Source organism: Hippoglossus hippoglossus, chromosome 11 (genome assembly GCF_009819705.1).
Source record: "Hippoglossus hippoglossus isolate fHipHip1 chromosome 11, fHipHip1.pri, whole genome shotgun sequence".
Taxonomy (NCBI): domain Eukaryota; kingdom Metazoa; phylum Chordata; class Actinopteri; order Pleuronectiformes; family Pleuronectidae; genus Hippoglossus; species Hippoglossus hippoglossus.
Window position 1 is genome coordinate 21,329,433 of NC_047161.1, and position 26,888 is coordinate 21,356,320.

Here is a 26,888-nt window from a genome sequence, read left to right on the forward strand (position 1 = left end):
GTTTTGTTAAGGATAGCATTTCATGTGAATTTGGCGGTTATGTGCAGTCTTTATTTTGACTGAAATCTGCTCAGGGTCAGAGGGCACTCCTTCAGCCTGGCTGGGATCAGTATGTCCAGCTCAGGCCACAGCTGGGCCATCAAGCACTGGGATGGGGTGATGGGAGCAGAGCAGTTGGCCAGCATCCCCCTGTTTAAATGAATATCAATTGTGCCTCGCAGGCTGAGCTACCACCCCTCAATCACTCCAAGGCTGTGATTGGTTCATAGGAGAGTAACCTGCTAGAGGACGGTGAAAGCTGCTATATCAGTGTCTATTCACTGACAACAATGAAGCTAAATAACTAATGAGTCCGTGCTGGCCGAGGTGTCTTCCTCATTCTATTCTCAGAATAGCTTTGGACATGACCAGCAACCTTCTGTGGGCCAAACGCTGGACCGGGGAATCTAAAGAATTGCAATGCTTTATTAAAAGCTATATTTTTTTTTAAGCTTTTTTACCAAAGAAGATACATAGTTGGAGGATACAGAATAACACATCTTGGATTTGGATTACTTTCGTATCGATGTGTTCTGATTTTTGAGGGTTCGACGGGTAAGAAGCTTTTACATCCTGACAGCTGGACTGAAGAAAACCAAAATGAAACCAAGACTCCTTCTCATCTGCCTGGCATCCTTCTACTGTCTCGGTAAGTACAGTTTGGATTTTAAATTCACAGTGTAGCTTAGTTCATGTGTATGAGTGTAGGATGGGAGCTGAATGAACACGGACCAAGTTCAGAGAGCAGACGATGCTGCTGGAGCCTGTACTGTTCCAGCTTTGACTTTGACTTTCAGTCAGCTGCAACACTTTTTCAAACTGAAATCCATAACCATCACCAACAACAGCTCCCTCATTACTGCTCTCTATAAAACCTGCCACTAAGTTTAATCTTCTCTCTGTTCCGCCAGTGCTTGTTATGACTGTATCATAATTCTTGAATTGTTGTGGTTTCTACTCTGTTCTAATTAATATTTCACAAATTATCAACAAAGAATGGATGAGTCATCTTAGTCCAGATGCAAGCTTTTGTTAATATTTACATGGGTGTAAATTGATTATCACTGCATAAATATGCACAAAATGCAAACTCAAAGTGTTGCTAAATTTCTAGGTATTAACTTTAGCTTACCACAACCCTAATTCCAATAAGTCTTTCCTGAGCTTTCAGGCACATCTCTGGGCCTTCCTCGAAGGCAAGCTTGATGAAGTGGACCAAATGATAAGAATTTATCATCAGTTGACTATTTCTAAGATCAAGAATGAACACTCAACACAAATTGGGATAAAAATGCAAACATACATCAAAGTCCATTTAAAGCTCAAGCACTAAAGAATATTTGTTAACTTGGCCAGGGGATGGGGGTGGTCTAAAAATATATATATGAATATGAAGTTGTCATAAGTATTAACAATTTAACTTGCATAAATATTAAATAATCCAATTGGCAATTCAAACGGTTATCAACACAGTTTACCTGAGCTAGGTAGTCAAGAAGGAGTAGTACAAATATCAAAAATGAAATCAAGGTCCACTCAATGACTTCTGGAAATTTTATTTAAACAGGCCGCATCCAAGGAAGACTGTGAAGTGCAAATCAAAACTTCAGAAACTGTTTGTAATTTGGCCTTCACTTAAGATTTTACCTGCAGTAATGGTTTACATCAGAATGTTATCTTTCCAGTTTTAATAATTAATGATCATCACATAACCTTCGAAATAACCACAGATTTAGATGGCAACAAAAATCTTTTATTCAAGAGACAACCAAACAGCTTTGCATTAGGGGAAAGCAGAGCAGACGGTGTCGGTGGCTCTGTGTTTAGGTCAGACAGCAGTGAGGGGTTAGAGTCAGTGACCTCTAACCTCTTGGAGGGGGTAGGGCTCTGAGTCATCATGGTCAGTGGAGCAGTCTGGGGAGGGGCAGACCAGGGACACAATAACCACCCCCCTACCCTAACCCCTCCTCCCTGAAGCCTGACCTGACCCTCGCACCCTCATCTACATAACACTGCCCTCAGTCGGCGCTTAGATTGAGACCTTATTAAAGATATAAGTGTAAAAGGTAATCCCCCCCGACAGCTGCCCATGACCGTGTCCTCAACAACCCCCAACCCACACATACTGACCTCACACACACACATACACAGTGCCCATGATGGAATAGGCCTGGAGAAAGACCCCTTGGTCTCATCTACAGCGGGGACACAAAGGGCCTGTGGTGACTGGCATTCCCTGCAGTGTGAATGAAAGCAGGCTAATGTCTCAATCTGTAGAGAGTTTAGGCCAAAGCTAACAGGATTCAAAACATGCAGAGATATGATTATGAAGCTGACGTGACATTTTGTAGAGGGCCCTCATCCAACACTGAGCTGACTATATGAGGTGCTGACAAGCACATACTGCTTGAATGCATTGAACCTTAATGAGTCAATTTAACATCTTTCAAAACTGTTCACCACTGGATTTGTACAAGCCTTAATGCTGATTCTCCTACCAGACAGGATGGATATGTCCACGTGTATAAATATAAAGCTGGTCATCTGTTTTACCAATAGTTATAGTATGATCATGACCAGTACATTTCCAGCACAATAGGTCTATGTGCACGATCATCATTTGTTTGACCATCAAAACGCACCAAAACCATCAGACTACCATCCATCACAACTTTTATAGTTTTTGTAAAAACCTTCTCTGTAATGTTGGGCTGAAAATAGTATGTACTCCCTGAGTTGACATATTTAATGATAAAATATGATTTTCTTAAATTAATGGCAATTAATAGTACTTCAGTAGTAGTTCATTCTTCTAATTAAAAGATTACTCCAAAAAAGATTGTTACTTTGTAATGGCAAACAAATGAAAAAGATACCCACAAACACCTGCACAGCAGCCGATGTTATTTCTATAAAGTGTCCTTAACCGTATATAAAAGGCCAAAGAGCAGTATCAGTCTCAATGCATCTATTTGTAATCTCCCATAGCCATATGTAATCACAACTCAATTGGTGAGTCTTTAGAGACATATTGAATTTTACACAAACACTTGGTTTTGTAAAAAACATTCAAGTTGTTTTTCTCAGAGTGAACAGAATGGGAACACTTAGCAGGAGCAGCAGTGACCACAATGACTGAACACCCTCTCTAGATGACAAATTGTATAAGAAGAAAATTAAAGGATAAACTGCAATGCTGCTATGACCAACACAGCAATCACCACAACTAACCCCTAGCCCCCCAAACAACTATCTTTTTAATTGTTGATGTTATTTAAGTTAAGTGGCAAATGGGGATGAAAACTCATGATAACAGATTGTTTTAGCCATTGGTGGAGCAGCACAATTTTTTGAAGAATGAATTAGTAATATAACTGTGGAAACCGTCCCTAATGGTAGACATCTCTCTCTCTCTCTACTACTGTTATTGTCCTATTAGATTACAGTCTCATTTATCCAATGTGACCTCCAGTTACCACATCACCTGGCTGCTCACTTCTCCAGCCTGTATCTGATGCCACTAGCTTCTGTTTTGTGAAGTCCTACTCAGTCAGCTCATTCCTCCCTCACTGATTAAAGCTGCAGAACAATCACAGTAACCGATTTTCCCATTACATTAGAGATTATTGATTATTGATCCACATTGTAAATGGGGTCTCCTGTGTTTGATCAGGGTTATTCAATCTGTACTGACCATTACAAATCAACCCCCCCTATGCCATGCAGATGGGATGTCCTGGGCCCATTCACAGCATCAGTGTATGAAGAGAGATAAGAGAGATTTATATATAAACAAATATCATGATATAATTTAATTTTCTGCTTTTAAAAAAGGTCACAATCAAGGGGAATGCAATGAAATGAGCAAACAATTATTTTTTCGCTAAAGTACAAGATAAACCAGTGTGTAGTTTGTGGTGATGTGCTTGAAGTGATTCTGACAGAGACAGTGTTTCACAGGCACGTTGATGGGTGAGCAAAATTTCTGTTTATCTTGCAGAACTGTCAGAGAATGTATTATTGAAAATAAAACACAAGAACACAAGAACAGACGAGAAATGTTCATTTTTTTCTCTCTGGCCTGTGACATAACAAATACTGAACTTCAGTGTGTGAGGGATCACTGCTGAGGTTGACATGAGGGAGGAAAAGTCTTTACAAGTCATGCATGACTCTCCTCAAGATGGAATGGGAATTTATTTTGTCCAAAACCAGCTGTTAGCATCATCATCACCAAGACTTCAAAGAGATGCAGTTCCAGCCATCACATCAGAGAGGATAGTGTGATGTGTTCAAACTTGGCCCTTGTATGTTGTAAGTATTGAAATGGTTCTTGATCAGAAAAAGGTTCCCAATACATGTACTTGGAGGACAAAGGAGGAAGCATTGGGGCTGTTGGTTTTATGTCTGCCCAAATATTCCCATTTTCCTGCCCAAACTTTTAAGTGCACATTCAATCATAAACCTTTTCCTCTGAAAACACAAATAATAGAGGAAAAGGACATTGGCAAGGGAATAAAAGAAGGGGGAATGTTAGAATATTTGATACAGTACATAATAAAAAAATTGAATTAGCTTGGATTTGTTAATATGTAAAGGGTATTTATAAAGGGGGGCAGTAAATCTATTAAATATGACCCTCCAAGCCTAACCTTTTCAAGCCTATTCTCTGGCCCATTATAAAAGGGTTGTGAGATATTGCACTACTTCATTCTAGTTGTCAGTCCTGTCTCAAATCTCTGCATTGCTACCAAGCTGTCCATAGAACAGAAATGACAAGAGAGGAGAGCAAAGATATTGATGAGAAGATTCTTATATGGTCATCTACACCATTTCTCTTTCTCTGTCCCTTTTTTATGGGGGCTGGACAGAAGCCTGTGAAGTTCAGGTGCAGTAGTCTCACTGAACAATAGCAGTGGAGGGCTGGGATAGTACCACAGACTGGACACAAACTACCCTTCCCACCCCTCACCCCCTCATCTACACATCCACCCTCCGCACCTCTGACTCTCCCATGACCTCTGAGCGGCTCGGGGTTGCAAGCACATGGTGCTATTGTGGGGGTTTCTGGACAACCCCCTCCTCTCAAAAAAATCTCATTATAGTCCTACCCCTATAGTGAAAATGATTCAATCTCCAATGCTATGCACTTAATCACACCCCATGCAGTTTCAGCTTGTTGGAACTTGTATAGAATATATTTAACTCCTCCAGTCTGAAGTTGCCTTAAAGGTTGTTGTCTAACATCCTTTGGTTTTTACACTGTTATCTTCCATCATTCATCTTGATGGAGAGAATCATTTGGAATTTGAGCTTTCAGTCTAGAAACAAGACAGGGGACTGATTATATGGCAAAGCAATGTGTTGGGGCACAAATATCACAGGTTAGCTCAAAACTGGTATTGAGCTTATATGGTGCACCTGTACAATCTAATGTGATCTAATACAGGTAGATAAAGATAGTCCTACTGGTGAAACAGCCCATTGATATGTTATTATATACTACATTGTACAGAAAGCCACCCAAGACTAAAAATGTTGAATTGACTGTTCTCTGATACAGTGTCAACAAAATGTGCATTATAAGTTATAAGTTATGAGATTATTGCTGTTTAAAAGGAGTAAATTAATTGTGTCTTTAATGCACTTGTAACTCCATTCTCTGATAGTTAGGTTCTTGGAATAGTATATGATGATACAATCCACTGGTGCAAATATAAAGAGAACCTCTTCAGAAACAAACACTTTACTCCAACCAAATGTAGTAAGAGGTGTCCTTTAGATTGTGCTACATTACCTTCTTTGTGCCTCCTTAAGTTGTGTTATGATAATTCATATTACCTTATCTTAGCTACATTACCGTATGTTGAGTTGTGTTATTCTGATGTTTAGTCATAATTGAGACTTGAGATCATCTAAACCCTAGATTATCATTTTGCATGAGTGGTCACTCTATCCTGTGCGTACTACATGCCACATTATCTCTGGCCTTTTAGGCCTTATAGTTACCAACACTGTGTGTTTGATAATCATGGCCACATAATGCAATGCAAGTCCCCCCTTGGGAGCCCTGGATTTCATTACTAAGCCTGAGGAAGGGGAGGCTCAGGGGCTGCAGGGTTCTATCAGCCTGTCCAGACACAGCTGACCAGTAGTCCCACAATCCCTTCTGCTGGCTGCATCTGCTGGTGGTGGAAGGGTAGGGGTTCCATTAGAAGGAGGACATGCTAATGTCTTCATGTAACACTTCAGTAATGCCAATTACAGAACATAAGCACAGGGAACAGCTCTGCTGTATGTTAAGTGACTATAATTTGATAGACTCAGAGTCATTGCATCAGTTACCTTTCAACCTAGAGCTATCAACATGCTCAGTTCCAGAGAAACTATATTATTATTATAGATTATAACCATCTCTGTGGTTTGTAGATGCTTTGATACCTCGGTCCATACTTTCTTTTGGGTCCACACCTCAGAAGAAAGCATTTCTGCTCAATGTAACTAGTGAGGGGGGATTTTATCTACTGATCTACATCATTTGCATGTGCTGAAGTTGGTGGAATCTAGTGACATTTTTAAATGTGGGTTTAACGGAACCATATTTTCTTACTTAGCTCTGTATCCATGCAGATGTAGTTTAGTTTTTATCCCTGAGGTTTCTACCTCCACAATCCTAGTTACCAGGTACCATGCAGGCTAAACAAACTTTTATGTATTTTGGTTATAATAAAAAATAAAAAATCAGTGGGAATATAAATGTATCCGGACAATTATGTTCAATACATTAGTAACTGAACATCAACCAGCCTCATCTGGTCTCCACAGTGGAACTGAACTTAACTGGGAATAGAAAGACAGAAAACATCTGAAGTCAAGTTCATTTGTGGGATGTTGTGCTTGATGGTGTCTGGACAACAATAAATGCTGTTTGTGTGGCAGGACAGGGTATATGTGTCTGAACAGATGCAGGACTCCGTAGCGACAGTGATTGTCCAGGTTCAAGTGCAAATGCATTGTTACTGCTTCACAGCTGGGGAGGAAAGTGGTGGATGCCAGGGTTCAAGGCTCTTTGCATATGAGAGCATTAGCACCAGAAAAGACTGAAAGAAAACAGGGAAGACTGGGAACGTCACCAAGGTCATGGAGGAGTGGGGACAAGGGTGACAAAGAGAGGTCTGGTGGCATGGGAAAGTCACCTCAGAGATGGATCTGAAAGGGTTGGAAGAGAAGGGAGGGGTCGGGGGATGCATAAGAAGGGCAGATGGTGCCCTTGGGTGCATGGTGGCTGATAGGAGATTTTACAGAGGTTACTGGGGATTGGGTGCAAATAAGCATTGTCACAATACTATTGTCACAAATGGTCCCGGCTTCAATGGAGGCTCTCTTAACTTGACCTCTGCAACCCTTGCCAGTCTTCTTCTCTCCAGCTTGGCCATTGTCGTTTCCCTCTCTGTCTAGATGGTTTGCTGGTATTCAGCCTCCATTGAGGCTCTTCTTCAGTGAAAGAATTATAGGCTTCAAAATCAAATGCAGCATCAATCAAATTAGATGATTTTTGGTATTGAGCGAGGACAAACTGGTGAAGACTTCCCCGATGCTTGGTGTTTGACCAAGATGCCCATGCTATTGTCTGTGGTACCATGGGATGTTTGTGTGTTTGAGCGGTTGAATTTTTATGATCCACCATCATTTTTTTCGATGTCTTGACAAAAACCTCAACAGTTAAAGGTTGCTCTCCCACGAATAAGTCATTCCACATTAACATGAAATGTGCACTCATGCCAACTATGACATTTGCATCAAGTTCAGTTAGAAGTCATTTGTTTACAAGCCAGGTTTATGAGCTGTCCTGAAAATACAGAAAGAATCCTGGCAATCTGTTAAAAACTTCAGTGTGCAAGATTTAGGTGGAAGGGATCTATTGGCAGAAATTCCATTTAAAATAACCCTAGTGATGTTTTTGTTAGTGTGTAATTGAGTAAATTGTTGTTTTCTTTACCCTAGAATGGGCCTTTTATATTGAAATGCTTTATACTGTATTTACATCAGCAGCGGGTCCTCTCTACGGAGGCCGCCATGTTTTTTACAGCAGCCCAGACTGGACAAACTTAACACCTTTTGAGTTTTTATGACAACTGAAGGCTACCACAGGTTCTCTTTCATATTGGAAGTAGAGGATAAAGTGAGGGGTATTCAGCGGAAACATGCAACTTCTACCAACCACTAGATGTCACAAAATTGTACACACTGACCCTTTAATAAAGATCCGAGTTTGCTTGTGACATTTCAGACACTGTACCTTTCCCAATATTTTGATCAAAAAGGTGTCTAAGATTAATTGTCTTTCTAAATCATATGTTAGCTGAAAACTTGCTATTTTGAAGAAGCATTTTGACACAGGAGTGAGAGTAAGAGGGGTTCCCACCACTAAAGCGTAATTTGAAAGGTCCTCTGTGGATGTACATGTGATCATTTTAATCAAGCTCTTAACCTCTCTCTGATAACCCGTCTGTCTCTGTCTCCTGTCTGCAGGTGGCTGTCTGGCCTCAGAACTCTCTTTCCTGCTGGAGCCCAGTGATGTGATTGCAGTAAGAGATCAGCCTCTAATGCTGGACTGTGGGGTGCAGGGTGAGGAACCGATCATGGTGACGTGGCGTAAAAACAGTGTGCCTATACCCACGAGTCCACGGGTTCAGGTGCTGGCGAATGGCACACTGTTCATCCAGAGCTTCCAGAAACGCAGAGAGGGGAGCGATGCGGATATGGGCGAGTACGACTGTGCTGCCCAAAATCGCTATGGCATGCTGGTCAGCCGCAAAGCCAAAGTCCTCTTGTCATGTAAGTGTCTGACAGTGCAGCACAACACAATATATAACTGTATAATTCTTGTGACATGCAAATACTTGGGCTTTGGAAAAGGGTAATTAATGCTCAGAGATAGAAAAAATGTCACTGCTTATTCCCTGATTCGCTCACCATGATCCAGGAGAGGCAAGAAGTGCTTTTTGTTCAATACCACATCGACCTACAGTATATCATAAGTTCCTGCTGCTACAGTTTTGAGATAATCTTTCAGATCATACTAATCCTTTTGTGTAATCAGGCAGTTTTCTATTAAGTCTATTAATTGATGTCCATCATAATAATCAACATTTTCAGGATTTAGGAAATACTGAGGTCATGAGTCTCCCAACACACACCCTTGTTGGTGAGACAAAAAATACAAATGTATTTGTTATTCAGATCATGCATATATGATTACTAGATATCAAAGTTTATTATCAGTTTTAAATGATATTCTCTCTAAATCTCCCCCTCCCCACCTGTGCCTTCTCCACAGGGCTAGCCAGATATTGGTGGAGAAATCCTGAATTGACTAATTGACTATTTATTGGCCAACAGGTAGTCACTGTGTTATACATAATAGTACATATCAATACCGGAAAATACCAACAAAATATAACTCATATAGTACACAATGAATATATTTTGTGATTATAACTATAGAATTCAATTTGTAACAAAAAGCAGTAAGCAGTAACCTTAGAAAGCCAGCAATCTCCCTTTATTGTTATGTGACTCCTGCTCTCGAACTCACTTGAAGAAAACGTAAAGCATATCCCTGTTATCCACATGCTGTAAGGCTCCACTGAGAGCAGTGGATGCCCCACAGGCTGCCACTGCATGTTGCCTTTTCTCTCTTGAAACATCCCATCGTATTTGTTATAAATGATGTTTCACATGGTGAACAACTCTGCATTATACTCGGCAAACCATCCCCCACCCAGCGTCTGATCCGTGGTTGTCATAGGGAACAGGTGCCCAGATACAAACATCAGCTTCTCATTGTGGAAAAGCAATAAGTTACAGTCGGTACGTTACTGTACATGGTTAAATATGCTGAACACACACTAAAACACACACCAGCACTAGGCTACTAAAGTGTACAAGCTCTCCTCACCACCCCCACCCCTTCACTCAGACTAATAACACTAGGGGTTTATGGGTAATCCAGGAGAATTATTGGTACCTTGAAGTGATCTTACTTCAGTGCAATGAGTTGCCATGGTGATGCTCTATTATTTGCAGACCACCCATCTGTATTGTACGCCCTTATTGATTATGGCCGCCAGTTATTTGGAATTTGTATGTGTGTGTGTGTGTGTGTGTGGGTGTGTAACTTTTATGATTTATATGTGCTGGTCATTCAATCATGTTTTGAGAATCTGTCTGCACAAACTCTTCAATGAGCCACGGAACAATGGGCGGATCTCTGTTCTCCTCTGTGTTTACTCTCAGATTGTTCTTTTTCTATCTAAATACTTTATAGCAGTGACAGCTGGCATAAGAACAAAAGACTGATCGAAAACCACTTTCCACATTTGTCCTATTCAGCATAGGTTTAAATAACCAGGACAGAAAATTGGAGAAAGAGAAATGTAATTTAATGGCTCCACAATTAAAACCCTGGCGAGATAGAATCTACTAATCAACTCAACCACACTCTTTAGTTGTATTCCATTAAATGCAGAGCCCTGACAGATGTAAACTACATGGATGAATTAACATGAACATGTTAGAAGATCCTTACTTTGAAGGTGTCACTGCTAACAGATTTTACACACTCCTCGTAGTTTACACCAGCATGGTTAATGTCAGGAAACTGAATCTGCAGATACAGTTTGCCACTTTTTTCAAAGAGCTCATTGATTCCTGCCCATTGATTTAAATGTGTATTTCTCCATAGGACAGTGTTTAGGACAGAGTTGTAAAAATGATCAAAATTGTAGAAGCACAGCCAAGAATTTAGTCCCCTTTGAAGGTCAAGCTCCAAAAGCACTGGATCCCTTTTGCATGCATGTTTTTGTTCGACCTTCTGCAAAACCTATAGGTCCTGAAGCTCCACAACCACAGTGTGTCAGGCAGAGCTTCTATTATAAATCTGTAGCCAAACTGAAATGAAAACAAAATAACTGTAATGATATCATGTTCTAATTGAGGGTTAAGGGGCAGAGGATGTCTCACATTCTAGGAGAGAAATTGTGATTTGTGAATATGGGCTAAACAGATCAAATTTCATTTGAATTTGATCATATCATTGGGGTAATTTTCCTAGAGATGACAAAGCTCCTCCAGAGTCAGAGAAGACCTCATACAGGTGTTTTTTACAGGCTTATTTGTGCCAACTACCACTAGTAGAATGATCTTTGTGAGTAGAGTTGGTCCTTTCTGTTTCGTTACAATATCCATGTGCAGTATTTTCCCAACTGAAGCTGATCTTTGTGTGGTCTACTCTTTAGCTCTTCCTAAGTTCCACACCCACCCTGTGTCCATGGCGGTGGATGAGGGAAGCGTTGCTCGTTTCCAGTGTCAGATTAATGGGGTACCTGAGGCCAAGATCACCTGGGAGAGAGACAGAGTAACACTCAACACCACTGACAACAGGTAACACCATGCACACATACACTACAGTGTGGAACTCTGCACTGGACTATAGGTATGTTAGGGCTTTACCCTGGGATGTTCAGGGTGAAAGCAACCTCCACGTAAACAAGCACAATTTTCCCTCAGAGCTAATGCATGCTAACTATGCTAATGATGTGGTGAGCTGTACATTCACTACCTCTCTGCCAAAAAAACAAACCAATGCTAGACTTGAAGAATCTCAGTGGACATCCTCAACACCCATAAAGACCACTCCTACAACACGATCCACATCTCCACAGTCTCTTTGTTGTTTGTTTGCACCCTGAACTGATGAGAGGAACGAGTGATCGAAGCATTTCTCCTGAGCTCCACAATGAGCTCACTTTAGAAATTTGGAAAGTCATGAATTCAAATACTTAAGTGCCTCACCTGCACACTGACCTCCCCTCCCTGTCCAGGTACACTCTGCTGCCAATGGGTATTCTCCAGGTGACAGGTGTGAGGCAGGCGGACGCTGGGATTTTCCGATGTGTCGCCACCAACCCGGCCAATACTCGCTACAGCCATGAGGCCATTCTCAATGTCACTGGTAGGTGGACACAGATGAAGCATGTTACATACAAGTGGTCAGAGAAGAGTCTTTGGAGTGAACAAGTTTAAGCGCTCTACTCACATCATTCTTCACTGTAGTACACCCCAGATTCCTCAACATTCTGGCTGTTACATCGAAAAACCAGATTATATCAAATCACCAGAGCTGACAAGTTTTTATATATACATTTTTTTAAAGTTTGGTATGAGGGAAAGGTCCAACAGGCAAGTCAGCTGGTTTATATACAGCAGATTGACACAAATGGTACACAATAAAACCCATCTAAATGTTAATGTCAAATAATGTAGTGATATGGTAATAAAACCTTAATCACTTGTTTAGAAACATCTGATTCAGTCCAAGGGACATGCAATGCACACATGCTGTGTGACACAGTGTGAAAGTAGAATGGTTGAACACAGACTGCAGCACCATACTATTCATCATCTTTGTGCCTGTTTATTTTTCATTGAATCCACATTCACTCTGGTTCTTCCCTCTTCTTTGCAGGTGGAGCTCCCAGAATCTACAAGGAGCCATTCATCTTGTCAGGACCTCAGAATCTAACCATCACTGTCCATCAGACGGCCATCTTGGAGTGCATAGCCACTGGAAACCCAAAGCCCATAGTTTCCTGGAGCAGGCTAGGTACCACTTTAATCACATTTATATGGTGGGAGGAGGATTATTTAATTGCATCAGCATGCCTTAACTTTTAACTCACAAACCATCTCTCTATTTCTGTGTCCATCAGATGGACGCTCCATTGGGGTGGAGGGTATCCAGGTTCTGGGTACGGGGAACCTGATGATCTCAGATGTGTCCTTGCAACACTCTGGTGTGTATGTGTGTGCTGCCAATCGGCCTGGCACCAGAATGAGACGCACAGCACTCGGCCGACTCGTGGTGCAAGGTGAGGACCAACAGAGACCACTGCACAAATATTTCTCTTTTGGCTCGACTGTGGCCACACATTCTGTGGTATCTAACTTTAGAGATGAGGTGTTTTGTTGGCAAGGAACAGTTTTACACAGCAATAACCAGCAGTTCAGAAATGCAGAGATTATGAATTTCCACAAATTATTGGCAAAGATAAAAAAACATGTGTCAACATTTCATCTTACCATCATATGGATCAAACTTTATACCTGTAACTGGTCTTTCTTCTGGAAATTTAATCCACATTCATTCTACTACGTTATACTTTGAAAATGCATCAATTCTGCTAGGGATGTGCCTGGTGTTCACACTACTCCGGAGCTTTAGAGCTGATAAAACTAAGAAGTATGTGAGCAGTATCTTACAATGACACAGTTGCTTGCATGGGTAGGAGATGCCATTTTGCCATTCCTGCCTCTCATTTGTAGTCTAGCTCTTTCTGCAACTAACAATCAAATGTAGCCTGTTTACACCGGCACGCACATGCCCAGTGTACGTGAGCGGTCATGTGATGTGTGTTTTCAGGCTTGTTAGTATGGACGGGGATTAAAACTGATATGGAGCCAAAATGCTTGTGTAGACAGAGAGGGTTTTAGTTTGAAAACGCAGTAGTATGGATGTAGCCTGAACCTTTAGTATGGTCTGACACCAATTCTTTAAGAGGGATATTTCTCCGGTGAAGAAATGAAGAATCACTACATTTTACTTAAACATAGTCATAGTCACAAAAACTATGAATTTATAGTGCTGAGACTATTAAATATCAGGAGTAACCTGAAAGACACTATCGTACGTGTGAGAGAAGGATGTAAACCTTAGTAAGACCCAGCATTTCCGGAGCTTGGGATCTCATTGCTCCGGCTACTGCCATGGTACAGTAATAGAAACAGGAAGATGAGTTTAGCCCACCAACAAGTCTGAAGATGTCTCAGTTACACACTGTCTTGTTTGTAAAGATAATTTTCACTACTGAGTTTCTGAATTTACAGCAGCTTCTTTAACCTGTCAACACAACATAAAAGAAAGACAGGAGAAATGTTCTATAATGTCTTTAAGTTGTTAGAAGAACTATTTTCCCTTTTGACAAAGCAAGGCTAATAAATTGAAAATTTTACATAAACGTGAAGATTGTCACATAATCACACAGAAAAAGAAACAGATGCTCTGGCAAATGTGCAGCCATTGTTGCAGCCTTTGTTTAATTGTCTGAATTTGCTGGACCTCTGTGACATATAGTATCCTGCGTGTGTGTGTGTGTGTGTGTGTGTGTGTGCAATTGACCGTATTAACTGGCAGTGGTGGTGAGGGGAGCGGGCGGAAAGGGTCAATACCAGAGCTGTCTTCTCACCTTTGCCCCTGGCTGTTTAGTGGGGGTGGAGGCTGGGAGCCTATGTTTGTTGTGTGGTGACACTGATGGTGGGAGACCCCTCCCCACCTTCTTTGCACATATGCACACCCCTTCCAGTTCCTTTCTCACAAAAAAAGGCTAACACCAGTGACCAGCTATGTGTGTGGGTGTGAGTGTGTGTGTGGGGGTGGGGGTGGTAGCTCTCTATGACATGGACTCATCCATCATCCTGTAGATGTCCATATACTCAGGCTACTTACATTTCTCACTGTCATTTGCTGTGTCTTAACTGGCTGTCCTGAAACCAGCTCAGTTAGCAGCTTGCAGAATTATGGAGCGTCCCTGGTTTCTCTGTACGATGAAATATGTTCCTGTAAGTCATGGGAGTGAAACCTGATTTGCTACAAATGCTAAAAACATACATTGTACGTGTCCACAAACACACCCAGTGTGTACAGACAGAGATACAGTGAAGATGAGTGGTGAGGGAATTAATGGTGCTTGTATCTTAATCCATCAATACCAATCACACATGTTATAAGATAAGATAAGAAGTTAAAGGTGTGTTTCGTCATTGAGGTATTTGTATTTTTCCACTGTTAATAAACATGCACCCATAGGAACCTTTAGGTGGTAATCCATGAACTCATATTTGGGTTATTTGTAGGAAACAGGGAAACTAAATCACATTGTAATTACTGTAAATTACATACAATTGCATTAATATGTACAACAGTAACACTCACCACTGATCAAAGCATAACATTGCACAAACATAACAATGTGAAATGTAATGTAATAAGTCATCAGAGTTACAGGTAGAACGGTTTCGGTCTGAATTTAAAATATAATATACATTATATTAATTAGGTAATGATTTATATTAAACTGGAAAAAATCATCCAAATCCACACATTTCTTCTGTTGACGTTGACTCCGCTGTTTCCTGATTTTAATCTCAGAGAGCTGACAGTGGGCTCGGAGGACACATTCACCCATTCACACACACATTCACACAATACTCCCACACACAGTATACTGTAGTGCTTCTCGACCACCTGAACCACAGCCCTGATATATGAATCAAAGACAAAAAGAATGGACTGAAGCTTATTATATTAGATGTCTTTTAATCTCAGTGACATCAATCTGCATTCATATTCGTAATTCAGCTTTCCTTCAATTCCAGGTTTATCTGACCATATCAATCAATACTTGCTGCTGTCACACACTCAGTGATTGGCAGTGTCTCAGGTGTATGGGAGGAGAGGAGGCACTGATCTCTAATATATTCATTAATTTATTGATCAGTTTGCTCTGGTTTTGGGGTTGGGAGAGAACAAAGCCCTTTATGCTTTGGTCATCTGGTAACATGACCACCCACAATGTGGTTAAAGCGTCCTCATTATTCTGCAGTGGAGCATTCAAAACTAGATCCTATTGATAGATCATGTCAAAAAGGAATCATGGTAGATCCAGTTGTATCAAAAAAAAAGAATGTCTATAATAATTGTGCACACATAGCAGTGTATCGTGTTGAGGTCACATGGGGAGAAAACAGAAGTGTGTGATCATCTAAGTACATTTTCACTGTTGAGTTCTCTATATACACATGTACTGGGATGGACACCAAAATAACAATCAATAACGCTTCCAGTGATTACATTTGTGCACAAGTTAATTTTTTTTTGCTCTTTAACAAACTTATATTTCCATAGATTGAACAAAAAATGTGTGACATACAACCACAGAATTATTTCTGATTATCCTGTGATTAGTACTGGCCCTTAATGAGTCCCCAATAAATTAGAAAGACAGAATAGACCAAATGTACTTTGAAATGGAAAAACACCTTACTCTTAAATGGGTTGCATTTGGATGCATGAAGATAAACGGTTTATAGTTAATATTGGAAAATGAGGTTTGCTTAGTCTTTAGTAAGAGCAATGACGTCCAATACAGTTGTAACAGCTTGAGGTTCAAATATACAGAGGCGAGATGACTCATAGTGAAGGTGGATGTTTTTATTTTTCATCTGGAGTCAAGTTCAGTGGGGATCAGTGAGACTGGCTGCCGGCTGTGTTTCAGTGTGAAGGTTAGCAGAGTCTTTCTCTGTGGTCACGATCACGACCATGGCCAGAGGGACAAAGAGCACAACATGTAGAGACGGTCACTTCAGGGCACAAGGTGCAGGAGGGGGATGCAAAGAGAAAGGGAAAGGAGATGAAGAATGACTGGCAACCTCTGACCTCTGACCCCTGACCTTGACAGGAGGATTCAGAGTGTGTCTATGGAAACAGTTGGAGGGAGGGAGGAGGTTCTGAAGTCACAGCAGACACATGGGGAGGTGGAGGGGAAAGGAGGCGTGGTCTCAGGGTTAATTATGGAGGGCTGGAAGATGGATAGGATCCCAGCGGATCGGTGAGGGCAACCAGGGTGTCACCATGTAGAGATACACTCAAAGGGTGACCAGCCATTTTGGAGAATGCATTAACTGCATCAAATATTTTGTCCACATGTTTTCCAGACAAGATGAGCTGCAGATCTTCATGTTTTATGTAAATCAGGACCAAAGTATCACACACTAAGCCACATTACTTCTTTCCGAAATGTGTTGGCAAAAATACACAAACGTCATATCTCATTCACTGCAGAGTTTTGGTTTTTCATCAATAGAATGCTCTGTATATTTATATGTCAAAATAATTAGATTAACACAAATGTATGAATTATGATAATAAAGGGTTATTATCACTTTAATAGGAAGTCAGAATGCGAGAACAGGTCATTTTATATTCTGTGCTGAAAAGTTAAAGCACATTTACAGAAGTGATGAGCTCAAGTACAGATGATGGTTAAGAGTGAACAAAATAAAATGTTGTATAATTTTAGTTTGAATTGAGATTTTACTTACATATTATGTCACTAATGCATTCTTGTTTCTTAAACCACTCAACAGTATAAAAAAAGCTCCGACAATGTCTAGAATAGGACCAGATCACACAGTATTATATTTTTTGCTGTTTGTTATAGTATATTATTATTATATATTATCTATCTTTTATGTATTTATTTAGGTACATCTAATGCTCATACTTCTCAACTTGTGCTTGGGTGACAATTGAGTGACACAACTACGTGACCAAAATATGACTCTCAGTTTTATGATTAAAATAAAACATTGATGTTGAAAACCGATCTATGTTCATTGAATATCTCAGCAGGGGACAGAAGCCCCCATAACAGGCTGCAGACAATAGGAGCTAATAAGATATAATAATGTATGTGTGAGGCACAGGGAAAGTCAAGGTCAACAGAATCACTGATCAATACCGAGTATAGATCGGTTGATAAACGGTCAGCTGAGGACACCTGACACCTTCTAACATGGTGGTGGGATAACTGAACAGATGAAGGGGTGGACAGCTAGATAATGAATCCCCCCCCCCCCCCCCCCCCCCCCCACACACACACACACACACACACACACACACACACACACACACACAAACACACACACACACACACACACACACACACACACACACAAACACACACACACACACACACACACACACACACGCACACACAAAGACAGAGAGCACATAATCTGATGTATATTAAAATGAAGGAACTGAACAAACATCCTACTGGGGTCATTTACTATAAACATATACTTTACATTACTGCTGACCACAGCTGACATCATGTAATGCTTTACATGCAATTTATGGAGGTTTAACCTTTCTGTGCATCTCTGTTTATATTAATTTTAGTTTTGAAGGGTTTCATGAAAATCCAGAAACTTTAAACTTTAGAAGATAATCGGATGGCCAATTCAGTTTGCATTTAAAACTACAAATGAAATAATGTCATAATAATACCACTAAAATCATATATGGGGACAACGCAACCAATTAAAGTTCACCATCACTGAACAAGGTATATTTAACAGCGTGTAACCATAGCAACAGTCTCACTGCTTTGTACCATGTTACCAGTTCTCACCAAGGATACTAATTCAACCATGGTTCAAAATAAATAAACAGATAGATAGATAGATAGATAGATAGATAGATATATAGATAGATAGATAGATAGATAGATAGATGAATGCATAGATACCTAGATGGAGTTTAAGGAGACAATGCCCCAGTTTTTTTTATAAGGATTCTAGTTGTTGTCTGTGCCTTATCCCATCTATCTCTCTGCTCCTACTCAGCTCCACCAGAGTTCCTGCAGTGGCCGCAGTCTGTGTCCAAACCAGCAGGGGGCAGTGTTGTGTTCAGCTGTGTGGCCCAGGGTGTCCCAGAGCCTCACCTCATCTGGCTGAAGAACGGCAAGGTCCTGATGCCTGGAAACAATGTCAAGCTGACCAACAACAACAGGTATCACACACCATTCATACACTGCCAGCACAGCGGCCATGGGGCAAATTGGGTGTCACTTGCTCAATGACACTTTGGCCGAAGTCACATTCTCAGATGCAGACTTTGGTATTCTGTAAAAAACTACATCTGTGTTAGTCAACTCTCACTATATAACTGAGCCTGTTGGACTCTGAATGTCTTCTGGTGATCTCTTTGTGGTCTGCAATTGAACATATATTACAGCCCACAGTTCATATGCAATGTTAAATGGACATTGTCGTTTAACTCTTGAACAAACAATATTGCTGTGTATGAGCTCAGCTTTACCTGCAGGAGATAGATACAGACACAGTCCAGGGATTTATCAATATCGTATTTATGTCTTCTACTTTACTTTATAATTTTTAAATATGTTCCTAGCAGGCGTGATAATCCAACACTGGAGTATGAATATGGAATTTTTTTTCTTTTTCCTCCACCATGAATCATCTCATGACCTCTCAGATTTATCAGGCATCCCTATAAAACTGTATATAAAACTGGAGTTGGTCAAATCTGCTCCACCTGCAGCAGCAACAGTAATAATAACATGCTACTCATACATCAATGCTTTAATATTAATCAAGTAATGATATCATGCATAATACATCAGTCAAACTGACCCAACCTGTACTTTAATGTTAATGCTTATGGTACATTCTTCTGCTAATACTTTGAATTAAGTTGGAATTTTTTTCATGCCAGACTTTTATATGAGATGTGGTATATATATATTTTAAATGATTTATTGGTACTTTTACTTAAGTGAGGGGTTTGAGTACTTCTTCCAGCACCGGTGAAGAGCAGTGAAGTGATGTGTTGTGAACTGAACTGTGGGTTGTTTGTGCAGCACTCTGGCTCTGACCCGTATCAGTTCAGAGGATGAGGCCATTTACCAGTGCATCGCCGAGAACAGTGCCGGGACCAACCAGGCCAGTGCACGTTTGGCTGTGGTCCAGAGTAAAGACCTGCCTGCCGCCCCCCAGGGCTTCAAAGTCAGCGTCCTGTCCACAATTGCCTTGCAGATAACATGGAGCCAACCGCCCTCCGACGTCACTGACAGCATCATTGGTTATGTTCTGCACATCCGCAAGACAGGAGGTGAGTGTCAGCACACACACAGTTTACTGTGAAATATCAATTGTACTTCAAATTGGACAGTAATATTACATAATTATTTTAAAAAACTAACTGTATGTGTGCGTGTGATTCAGAGCCTGACAGTCTGGAGCTGCAAGAAGCTATAAGTAAAGGCAAATTCCAACATGACATTACCAACCTGGAACCAGCCACCACCTACTCCCTCTACCTGAAGGCCTACTCTCCTCTGGGAGCCAGCCAGCAGTCCCACACTGTGGTGGCTACAACACTAGGTGGAGGTAAGAACATGACACACAAGTATTAATAGTTTATATCACAGAGAAAGCTATCCGTCATATTTTTAAATGACTGGGTCAAAAATGTAAACCCATGTCTACATCAGCATGTGGAGTATTATTACACATGACAACATTCAGGCTCATATGTCACATGATCTTGTGCAACAGTCACATTAACATGTCCGACAGGAATCTAAGTGGATTAGATTGACTAAGAAATCTGTCAGTGAGTAACTGCAACATAATTAAGATTTTCACTCTATTAGAAAATGATTCTGTGTTGAGTATTGAATTTTAATATGAGGCCTCAGCAGAGTGAGCGCTAAAGTTTTGTAGAGTTAGTTATCATGACAGTGATAGAAGATTCAAACTGTAACTATTTAAATATACGTAATGTATGAAATTGATGTATTAAGGTTGATAGAAACTCGTGGGAAATATTGTACCTAATCATGGCCTGCTCAGCCTTTAGTGATTTAAAAATGGGTTTCTTGTGTACGATGTGTTATTTTTGCCCAAATTATGTTGTGCTTTTCTGCATTCTTTAACAAATGTTCTCTGCACTGCAAACAAAACCAAGTATTGCAGACTGTTGGAAACCTTTTGTGATTTCCATCTGATGGTTAAAGTGTCCATAATGCAACCATTGAAGCAATGACAGTAATGCAGATTCAATTAACCAATAAAATGATATCAAGTTTATTAGTCTGTTGATCTATGAACAATTACTGTTGTGCAGTTAACTGATCCAATTGTAAAATATGTCGTAAGCTTTCGCCGTCTGATTTGTGCTTTTTATGTTCAGTTGTCTTTCATCATCTCCTGGAAGGACAGTTAGGTTTGTTCGTATCATTCTCTCATTCCTCTCTATTTTCTATCTCTGCTCTCTATACAGTGCCAACCCCTCCCACCTTCTTCACCAAGGTGGTGAATTCCAGTGCTGTGCAGGTCCTCTGGGAGCTGCCCAGTAAGGCCGGCAAGGCTGAGGGCTTCAGGTTGTCCTACCGCAAGGTCCCCAATGCTGACTTCCAGGGACCCATCCAGCTGCCCTGTCACATTAATGCCCACACCATCTCAAACATGGGTGAGTGTGTGGTTGTGTGTAGCTGCATCAGACTATATGATTATATTATAAAATCCTCTGCTCCTTTTCCCAATAATCTGTTTGAACTATACAGCAGGTTAGAAAACAACAGAGTCAAAGAGTCCCATATGGAAAAAGAAAGAGACTAAACCATAAAATATTTAACTCTGTCATACCATCATGATTTCACTCACGTGTCTGAACTGCAGCACAGTCTATCCACCGTGTTTGTTTATATACGGACTCCTCTGGGCTCACCTGTAACCATAGCAACACACTGATCCTGGTCACCCACAAGATAATATGAACAGGAAAAGACACCAGCTGCACTGTGCCCTCTCCTGAAAAATCAAAGGCAAAGGTGTTGCAGCCTGTTGTAACCACAGGTCTGTCTGTCAGTCAGTCTGTTCGCACGCTGGGTATGGTGACAGGTTTGAGAGGACGAATCAACTATAGTTTATTTTGCAGTCCCAACTGTTTACTATAAATTTCTCGAAAGATGCAAATCGTTTATGAAGTGTAGGGTATTTGATCTTATGTATAATCTAAAACAAAGTGGTCATAGACTACATTAGAATACAGGAACCAAAGTACAACCTCAGTGTAACAAATCTAAGTACACCTGTGATGTCCTACTTCTAGTTCTATATTCTGTTTCATGATGTGGTTGAATATTATTTCATGTATTTTATGTTGTTTCAGAACCGGGTGCAGTGTATGAAATCAAACTGGTGGCCTACAATGGAAACGGGGAGAGTGATTGTTCCAAGAGACTGGTATCACTGGGAGAGGAAGGAGCCAGCGACCAAAACACTGGTGAGTAGGATCACAGAGTGTCCAGGAAGAGCTTTCAGCATGTGCTCTGACTACACCTGCACCATCAAAGGATGGTCATATTTGAATTAGTAAACCCACATTTGCTAATTCACAACCTACTTCATCGTGTTTTATCAGAGACCTGCATGTTGGGAAAAACATACAACTTTGATTAAAACAGATTTCCCCAAATATCTTTTTTAAAATCTTTGTCCTGAAAGTGGTCTCAGACTTGTAGCCCCTCTGTATGTGCCAGATGTAGGATTAACAGTTTAGCTCTTTTCCATCAGTAGCATGTTCCACATTAGTGTTATGTTTGCTTCCAGGAGAGAACAGTCTGTGTCAGTGCAGGGATGGAGAGGCCTCTCTGGGCAGCATCATCATTGGCATCCATATTGGCACCGCCTGCATCATCTTCTGCGTTCTATTTCTCGTGTTTGGATACCGTCGCAGGTAAATCCCACTGCACTCTACATCCTATCGCTTAAATTGTAATCCTGAATTATAATCCCACATGAATTGTCCTCCAGCTATGTTGTAAACTGTAAAGTCAAACAGAATATGTATCTGTAATCCGAACCTGTTTGCAGTTTTTTTTGCAGTAAAGGAACTCAGGACAGCTGGTCTGTGCCGAGGAACAACACAGGACACATCGGAAACCCTAAAGCTGAAGCCAACTGCTCCAGAATGGAGTCAGTGCCTGAGGTAGTCACTCAGAATATGCAGCTTGTTCGAATTTATTCAAACATTTCTTATCTTTCATTATCTTTCTTTGAGTAGAGACTTGAAACTAATTATTTGAGTAAATAAAAGAAATACACATAAATGGACAAGTAGACTTCTGAGGTCTGAGCTTGTTGCTACCATATCCACAGAATGTACCAATCTTTCCTCCCAGTAATCACCAACAGTTTTCTATGTTTATGACACCAACACTGGTGAGTCAATACATGACATCACTTTTTAGCCCATTTTATTTGTCCTTTTGTTATATGGTAATTTAAGCGAACACACTGTTGAGTAAATAAAAGTACTCTTCACAGTGGTACAGTGGCTCAACAGAGTAAATCTCATATATAAATACTATACTTGAATGATGTCTGACCCCGGGTCTTTCTTCTCTCCTGTCTCCTCCTGTCTTGCTGTTGTGACTCTTCTTGTGAGCAGGTGGTCTGTCCAGTGCAGTGCCAGGTCATCATCGAGCAGCAGTCATCAGGTTTACCTGGCATGGGCCCTGGCTAACACTGGTCAATGGTAGCAACGTTAATGCCCCCACACAAACCCCTGACCCCTCCCCACTCCTGCCCCTTGATAGAGGCCAGTCATAGGTTTAGTCTCCCCAAAGCCTGCTGCTAATAACCTAAGAGTAACCTACACAAAATTATGACAGAATACTGTGACAGAGCTAAGATACTGGTCCTTTGCCACTTCCCCCCAATTCCCCACCCCTACCTTGAACCAAAGCCTGTTTGTTGCCTTTATTGCCTGTGCATGTGCACATGTGCATGTTGAAAAAGCCTTCAGAAAGCATTGCCACTCCAGATCAGGCCCAGTCATATTCTTTCAGTGTGTACACCATGAACACTCATGTCACCTTCCCAGTGGGAGTCTGTTCCATAACCAAAATATTCTATTTCTCAGATTTCCCCTGGTAAGCTGACATGTGAAGATGTGCACTGTGGTCTTTAAACCCCAAATTAATCCTAATATTTTGGACTGGCTAATATCAGCCAATCTATTCTGACAGAACTCTTGACTTTGCCTTCAGTTCCTCTGCAATAAGAAAAGGAAGAAACATAGCGGCCTTTGCGAAAGCCTTAGAGAGGTGGTCTGATAAGAAGTGACCGAACAAGCCATTTAGAAGAAACACATAAAAAGCCATTCTTTTCTTAAATTTTCCAAAGAAAGCTACCTCAGTCTGACGAGAATGTGTGAGCCATAGTTTAGGTGGCCTGTTGATGCTGCTTGTGCCAGCCTACCTCAACCAAAAAACCCTTTCCCTATAGCTACTTCCGTGACCAGTGCCAATGCCAGTGTTCCGTGCCAGCTGCCAACCAGGCCAGTCCAGAAAGAGCCTTCCAGGATGACTACCATGGAGAGTATAACCGTAGCAGTGCCTGAACTCTACTGCCATAAACCTCAGCCTTACTCTACCAGAGATTTACATGGGACCAAACAACCTCCTGTTCAAGCCAGGTCACCATTTGTTTCCATCAAGATATTCTGGTGGAAATCTTTGATCTGATATCATAGCTCTGTTATGTGGTTATCCAAGGCTTTCAAATAACCACAACTGTTCGTCTCCAAAAACATGATTGTGAAGAGGATATACCGAATGGAAGATAATGACGAAGACTGTCGTGAACATTAAAGCCATGCGGTCCATTATTTCTATGAAGTCCATCGCAGAAAATACGTTCAGACTAACAGGTTTGACCTGCACCAGCTTGATGGCATACTGAAGATAAGCCCAAAAAAAGACTGTTGGGCGTCATGCTGCCAAGTTTACTCTTCAGATGCCAAATTGGTCACCCTGGGACCTCAATGACGCTGAGTTGGCAGCTAAAGTTTCATGGTGATACTTGCCTGGCTGCACGGACACGGCTATGTCTCACCATGTCAGCCTATCCAAAAGTTCTTCTATGAAAACCAAGGTGAATGATACCCAAAGATGTAAACATTTTGATGGTTTTCTTTATTTTCCTTTAAAACGTTATTTTAAGAGAGAATACATTTACTTCCTTTTTGGACTGTTCCTGTTTGAAAGGTGTCACCTGTGTGTAAAGTGCTTTAACTGAACCCAAGCCAAAAAAAAATGTACGACATAATTTCATTTCCTTTCCTTTCATGTGCTTTAGTTTGGATGTTATTCCAGGTGCACACCTTCAACATGGAACTGTATTTTGTTAATTCTAACCTTTAAAGTGACCAAATGAAGATGTCAAATATTTTAAAAAGACTTTTATGTCAATATTATAAGGAATAATTGCTTTCTATTCTACAGTTGTTGAGTCATTTTCAACTATTTAGCTATCTTTAAGAAAAGTGTAACCAAATACGTCTTAACTTTTACATTCACAGCCTTAACCTTTTCACTACCTCATAACCAAAGCACAGAAACATGCTTGTGAGTGTGAGAAAATATTGTATGTGTGTGAAGAGCTAAGAATAGGTAAACCTTGAGGACAGCAGCTTCGAGAGGGAACTACACATTTAGATTTAAAGTTCATCACCAAAGAAAACACCAACACTCAAAGTCAAGCTGGAAACTATTCCATGTTCTAGTTTTTGATTTTTAGATTACACCACGGCACAGCATTATTTAAGTGTATTCTTACTGTCATCTTTTTATCAATGACCAATTCTGGAGTTTTTCCAAACATCCTTCTACTTTCAGTGAACAATAATGATACTTTTAAATGGAAGGAAAAACTGGGATTTCAGATTGAATTTAAATAAATCAATTGCCTCTTATTATATGACTAACGCAGCTCATACAGTGTTTTATGGATGAAAAGTGTGTGATGCCTCAAGCTTTAATGTTCCTCAAGGTTTACCTGCACCCTTTATGAGTGTTAAGGTTTATTCAAAGCAGAACAGCATAAAACTCATAAACCTCCTTTCTTACTCAACTGAAAGCTGTTAAGCCAATGTGATGCCAAAAAGTGTATTTGATATGGAAGACCTTTTTGTAGTGTGAAGTGTGTAGTTGTTAAACTAGTTTTTAAATGGAAAGCATCTGTACATTTTGTTTGAACCACTCATTTCTTTATCTCTTTTCATTTGAGTCTTTTGTTCTTTCACACGAGAATTTGCCAAAACAAATGTTTTGTTTTGAAAGTTTCCATTGTTATTATTAACATTATTAGATCTGATGAAATGAATTATGTTGATGTTTTCTTGTTTGACATGTGTAAGGATGCTATGAAAGTGTTTAGGATTGCTTTGTGATGGTCTTTGAGCTTGAGTTTTCCAGAGACTACATTTTTAAGCCAAACTTGCTTTCTTCCTCAAAGAGCCAGTAACTAGTAAACAAAGAACTACAAAAAAAAAAAAAAAAAAATAGGAAAGTAGAAAGTGTCTGCTAGTACCAACGAGAAACAAAGCTTTAATGATGACAAGTGCTTCTACGTTCTTTAAGCTTTCCACTGGTGTATTGTAGCCAACTGCAAAACTAAAGCTTTACCCTGTTGAGACTGAGGCCTTGTCCTTGGTCTTTAGCCAAAATGAGAAGGTATGGAGGACTGACTGGTAGGTAACAGCAGAAAACAGAGACCAATCTGTGACTTGCACGGTTTTCACTGTAAATTGATCACAACATTTATTTCCCATTTACATTCACACACTTAAATATCACCAATAAATCTCATTGTTTGGGTTTAACCATTTTACAGAGGTTTGTCTGTCACCAGCCCTCTACTTTTGCATGGAAATACATGGGATTTCTCTAGCTTGACATCAGGCAGCAACACTGAAAATTAACTGTAACTTCTGAAATAAGGAATCATATTGTTTTTCTCCACTGCTCAACAATTCACAAGGAAACAAGACATAGATTCTACATAATTTATTACAACTACTACAGTCTTACCTGGCACGGTATGAGCAGGAGTAGTGGTGGCAAATCTATATCTTCAGAAAGATATTGTTGAGTTACTGGCAATAGTTTGTTTACTGACTATTCTTCTCTTCTTTTATCCTGTTAATTGCCACCCATTGCTCATTATGTTCAGCAAATGTTACATTAATTCACTTAAAATATTTTTATATAATTTAGTATAGTAGAAGTATCATTTCTACTTTTGATTGCAAGATACCATGTGAAGTAATAGACAAAATATACGTTCTTGTGATT

At 40.3% G+C, this 26,888-nt stretch overlaps 1 protein-coding gene across 1 annotated transcript; it reads left to right on the forward strand.

Moving 5' to 3' along the window:
- On the forward strand, positions 1 to 26,721 carry si:ch211-57n23.4 (immunoglobulin superfamily DCC subclass member 3). The gene is made up of 14 exons (XM_034601165.1): positions 1 to 688; positions 8,572 to 8,877; positions 11,340 to 11,484; positions 11,925 to 12,055; positions 12,569 to 12,706; positions 12,813 to 12,971; positions 18,568 to 18,733; positions 19,605 to 19,855; positions 19,969 to 20,133; positions 21,029 to 21,217; positions 21,920 to 22,033; positions 22,360 to 22,486; positions 22,624 to 22,738; positions 23,201 to 26,721. Exons 1-14 carry the CDS (start codon positions 640 to 642, stop codon positions 23,273 to 23,275), a joined length of 2,130 nt encoding a protein of 709 aa, XP_034457056.1. The 5' UTR covers positions 1 to 639; the 3' UTR covers positions 23,276 to 26,721.
- Positions 26,722 to 26,888: the final 167 nt, after the last annotated feature.

Excerpts from the sequence above, each read along its gene's own strand:
- si:ch211-57n23.4 (XM_034601165.1), top strand. The coding sequence starts at position 640 with ATGAAACCAAGACTCCTTCTCATCTGCCTGGCATCCTTCTACTGTCTC. Across the intron at positions 12,056-12,568 it reads GGCCATTCTCAATGTCACTG|GTGGAGCTCCCAGAATCTAC; the intron begins GTAGGTGGACAC and ends TCTTCTTTGCAG. Across the intron at positions 20,134-21,028 it reads GGCTACAACACTAGGTGGAG|TGCCAACCCCTCCCACCTTC; the intron begins GTAAGAACATGA and ends CTCTCTATACAG.